This window comes from Trematomus bernacchii, unplaced genomic scaffold, assembly GCF_902827165.1.
Source record: "Trematomus bernacchii unplaced genomic scaffold, fTreBer1.1, whole genome shotgun sequence".
Taxonomy (NCBI): domain Eukaryota; kingdom Metazoa; phylum Chordata; class Actinopteri; order Perciformes; family Nototheniidae; genus Trematomus; species Trematomus bernacchii.
Genome location: NW_022987549.1, coordinates 1,269,291 through 1,272,455, shown reverse-complemented (window position 1 = coordinate 1,272,455; position 3,165 = coordinate 1,269,291). Strand labels below are relative to the sequence as shown.

Below are 3,165 nucleotides of genomic sequence, written 5' to 3'. Positions count from 1 at the left end.
TTTACACAAATGAAAGACATTAACAGCATTAAGAAACATATCATAATGGACTTTAAAGACACTCATTTAAAAGCCAAGATAATAAGACACAGGTACCTGAATGAAAGTGACAGTGCAGTGTGTTATAATGTCTCACTTTTCACAGAAGTCGTTGATGACGCCCCAGTACGCTTCAGGAACAGCGAACCACTCGCAGTCTCCAGGACCGATGTTGATGTTTACTGAGCAGAAGTTGTTGTTCTCCTGGTGACCTGCGAGAGAGAACAATATGTTGTTAGTAACTGTGTGAGGAAATACAGACAACTGCTGTTCATACTGACATTACAAAAAACGAAAATGGAGGACTTTTTCAGGCTACATTTTTCCATTTTGAATGAATGATCCAGCTGTACATGACGCACGCTATGCATGAAGGATAGAAGGAAGAAGGGGGAGGACATCCTAGTATTTCTGAAGCTTGGAATAGCTGCCTTTCTTATGTCTCAGAAACTTTCCAAATAAAAAAAAAAAATACTTCCCAAAATTACTCGGTAAAACTCATATTTTGTGATATTTTCAAAGTAATCTCACTTTCTATTGGTATCGATATCTTGCTTTGTATGAGAGAAACACCTTTATGGAAGTTGTGAATCGATTCAGAAATGTATAACATAGAAATCCCTGACGATACATACATTGATCTAATAGCCAGTAACTGGTATAATCAATAACACCATCATCATCATCATCATCATACAATGTGATGAGTCAGCATTTAAAAAAATACAAAAAAGGGCTAAGAGTAATTTCATGATCCTGAACAATGTAATTATATGGTTGAAACATAGGATGATTTTTAAATCTAATTTTGAAGACTTTTTAAGCTTCGGGCTTTGTTGTTTAAGTTTTTGAAATATTAGATTTGTCTCCCACAAAAAAATGGAGTACTCAAAACCCTTTGCCCAAAGTTGATTGTATTTTTAGGGAAATTTCATACCCATTAAAAGAAATAGGCTAACTCCAAACCAAATTTTGGGCATTTCTATCAAGAATTTAAACAATATATTAGCACTATTAAAAACATTAGGAATAAGAAGGCAATACAAACTAATTTGATATTTAATCTGAAGTATCAAAATGTAGTTTTCTTTCCTTTTTTCTTTGTTTACTGTATGTAATGTCTTGTTGCTTTGTATGTCTACCCTTTGCCCAAACATGTTTTATCGTTCCTCTCCAGATGTGTACCTGGCGTCCGGCTGCCGGGGACCTTCATGTAGAGCTGCACCGTGTTCATGCCCAGGATGGTGTGACCAACATGACTCAGCAGATTACCAGCTGACACAACACGAGCAAACGCTGGAAGTTTAGACAACTCCTGCAGCTGCTGCTTCCACCTGAGAGGGTTAACGAGGGACGGGTTAACAAGGGTTAAAGAGGGACGGGTTAACAAGGGTTAAAGAGGGACGGGTTAACGAAGGTTAACAAGGGTTAAAGAGGGACGGGTTAACGAGGGATAGATTAACGAGGGACGGGTTAACGAAGGTTAACAAGGGTTAAAGAGGGACGGGTTAAAGAGGGACAGATTAACGAGGGACAGGTTAACGAGGGACAGGGTAACGAGGGACGGATTAACGAGGGACAGGTTAACGAGGGACAGGGTAACGAGGGACAGGTTAACGAGGGACGGATTAACGAGGGACGGGTTAACGAGGGACGGGTTAACGAGGGACGGGTTAACGAGGGACGGGTTAACGAGGGACGGGTTAACAAGGGTTAAAGAGGGACGGGTTAACGAAGGTTAACAAGGGTTAAAGAGGGACGGGTTAAAGAGGGACAGGTTAACGAGGGACAGGGTAACGAGGGACAGGTTAACGAGGGACAGATTAACGAGGGACGGGTTAACGAGGGACGGGTTAACGAGGGACGGGTTAACGAGGGACGGGTTAACAAGGGTTAAAGAGGGACGGGTTAACGAAGGTTAACAAGGGTTAAAGAGGGACGGGTTAAAGAGGGACAGGTTAACGAGGGACAGGGTAACGAGGGACAGGTTAACGAGGGACAGATTAACGAGGGACGGGTTAACGAGGGACGGGTTAACGAGGGACGGGTTAACGAGGGACGGGTTAACGAGGGACGGGTTAACGACGGGTTAACGAGGGACGGGTTAACGAGGGACGGGTTAACAAGGGTTAAAGAGGGACGGTTAACGAAGGTTAACAAGGGTTAAAGAGGGACGGGTTAAAGAGGGACAGGTTAACGAGGGACAGGTTAACGAGGGACGGATTAACGAGGGACGGGTTAACGAGGGACGGGTTAACGAGGGACGGGTTAACAAGGGTTAAAGAGGGACGGGTTAACGAAGGTTAACAAGGGTTAAAGAGGGACGGGTTAAAGAGGGACAGGTTAACGAGGGACAGGTTAACGAGGGACAGGGTAACGAGGGACAGATTAACGAGGGACGGGTTAACGAGGGACGGTGTAACGAGGGGACGGGTTAACGAGGGACGGTTAACGAGGGACGGGTTACGGGTAACAAGGGTTAAAGAGGGACGGGTTAACAGAAGGTTAACAAGGGTAAAGAGGGACGGGTTAAAGAGGGACAGGTTAACGAGGGACAGGGTAACGAGGGACAGGGTAACGAGGGACAGGGTAACGAGGGACGGGTTAACGAGGGACGGGTTAACGAGGGACGGGTTAACGAGGGACGGGTTAACGAGGGACGGGTTAACGAGGGACGGGTTAACGAGGGACAGGTTAACGAGGGACAGGTTAACGAAGGTTAACAAGGGTTAAAGAGGGACAGGTTAACAAGTGACGGGTTAACGAGGAACAGGTTGACGAGGGACAGGTGAACGAGATATGGGTTAACGAGGAACAGGTTGACGAGGGACAGGTTAACGAGGGTTAACGAGTGACAGGTTAACGAGTGACAGGTTAACGAGGGTTAACGAGGGACAGGTTAACGAGGGACAGGTTAACGAGGGACAGGTTAACGAGTGACAGGTTAAACGAGGGTTAACGAGGGACAGGTTAACGAGGGACAGGTTAACGAGGGACAGGTTAACGAGGGTTAACGAGGGACAGGTATCACCTTCTCCCAACAAGAGATACTGCACACAGGAGGAGGGTTAATGGAGCCAGATCAGAGGGAACTCACTTCTTTTCATCCGACAGGTCGATGTTGGT

At 45.6% G+C, this 3,165-nt stretch overlaps 1 protein-coding gene across 1 annotated transcript in view; it reads right to left on the bottom strand.

The window, feature by feature from the left end:
- Positions 1-136: 136 nt before the first annotated feature.
- LOC117476961 (lysine-specific demethylase 6A-like) overlaps positions 137-3,165 on the bottom strand; it is a gene marked incomplete at its 3' end in the record, with an annotated part of 69,539 nt that continues 66,510 nt past the window's right edge. Inside the window, 3 exon segments of the mRNA XM_034123647.1 lie at positions 137-251; positions 1,225-1,373; positions 3,137-3,165. The exon segment at positions 3,137-3,165 is cut by the window's right edge and continues 46 nt beyond it. Coding sequence (XP_033979538.1) covers positions 137-251; positions 1,225-1,373; positions 3,137-3,165 — 293 coding nt within the window.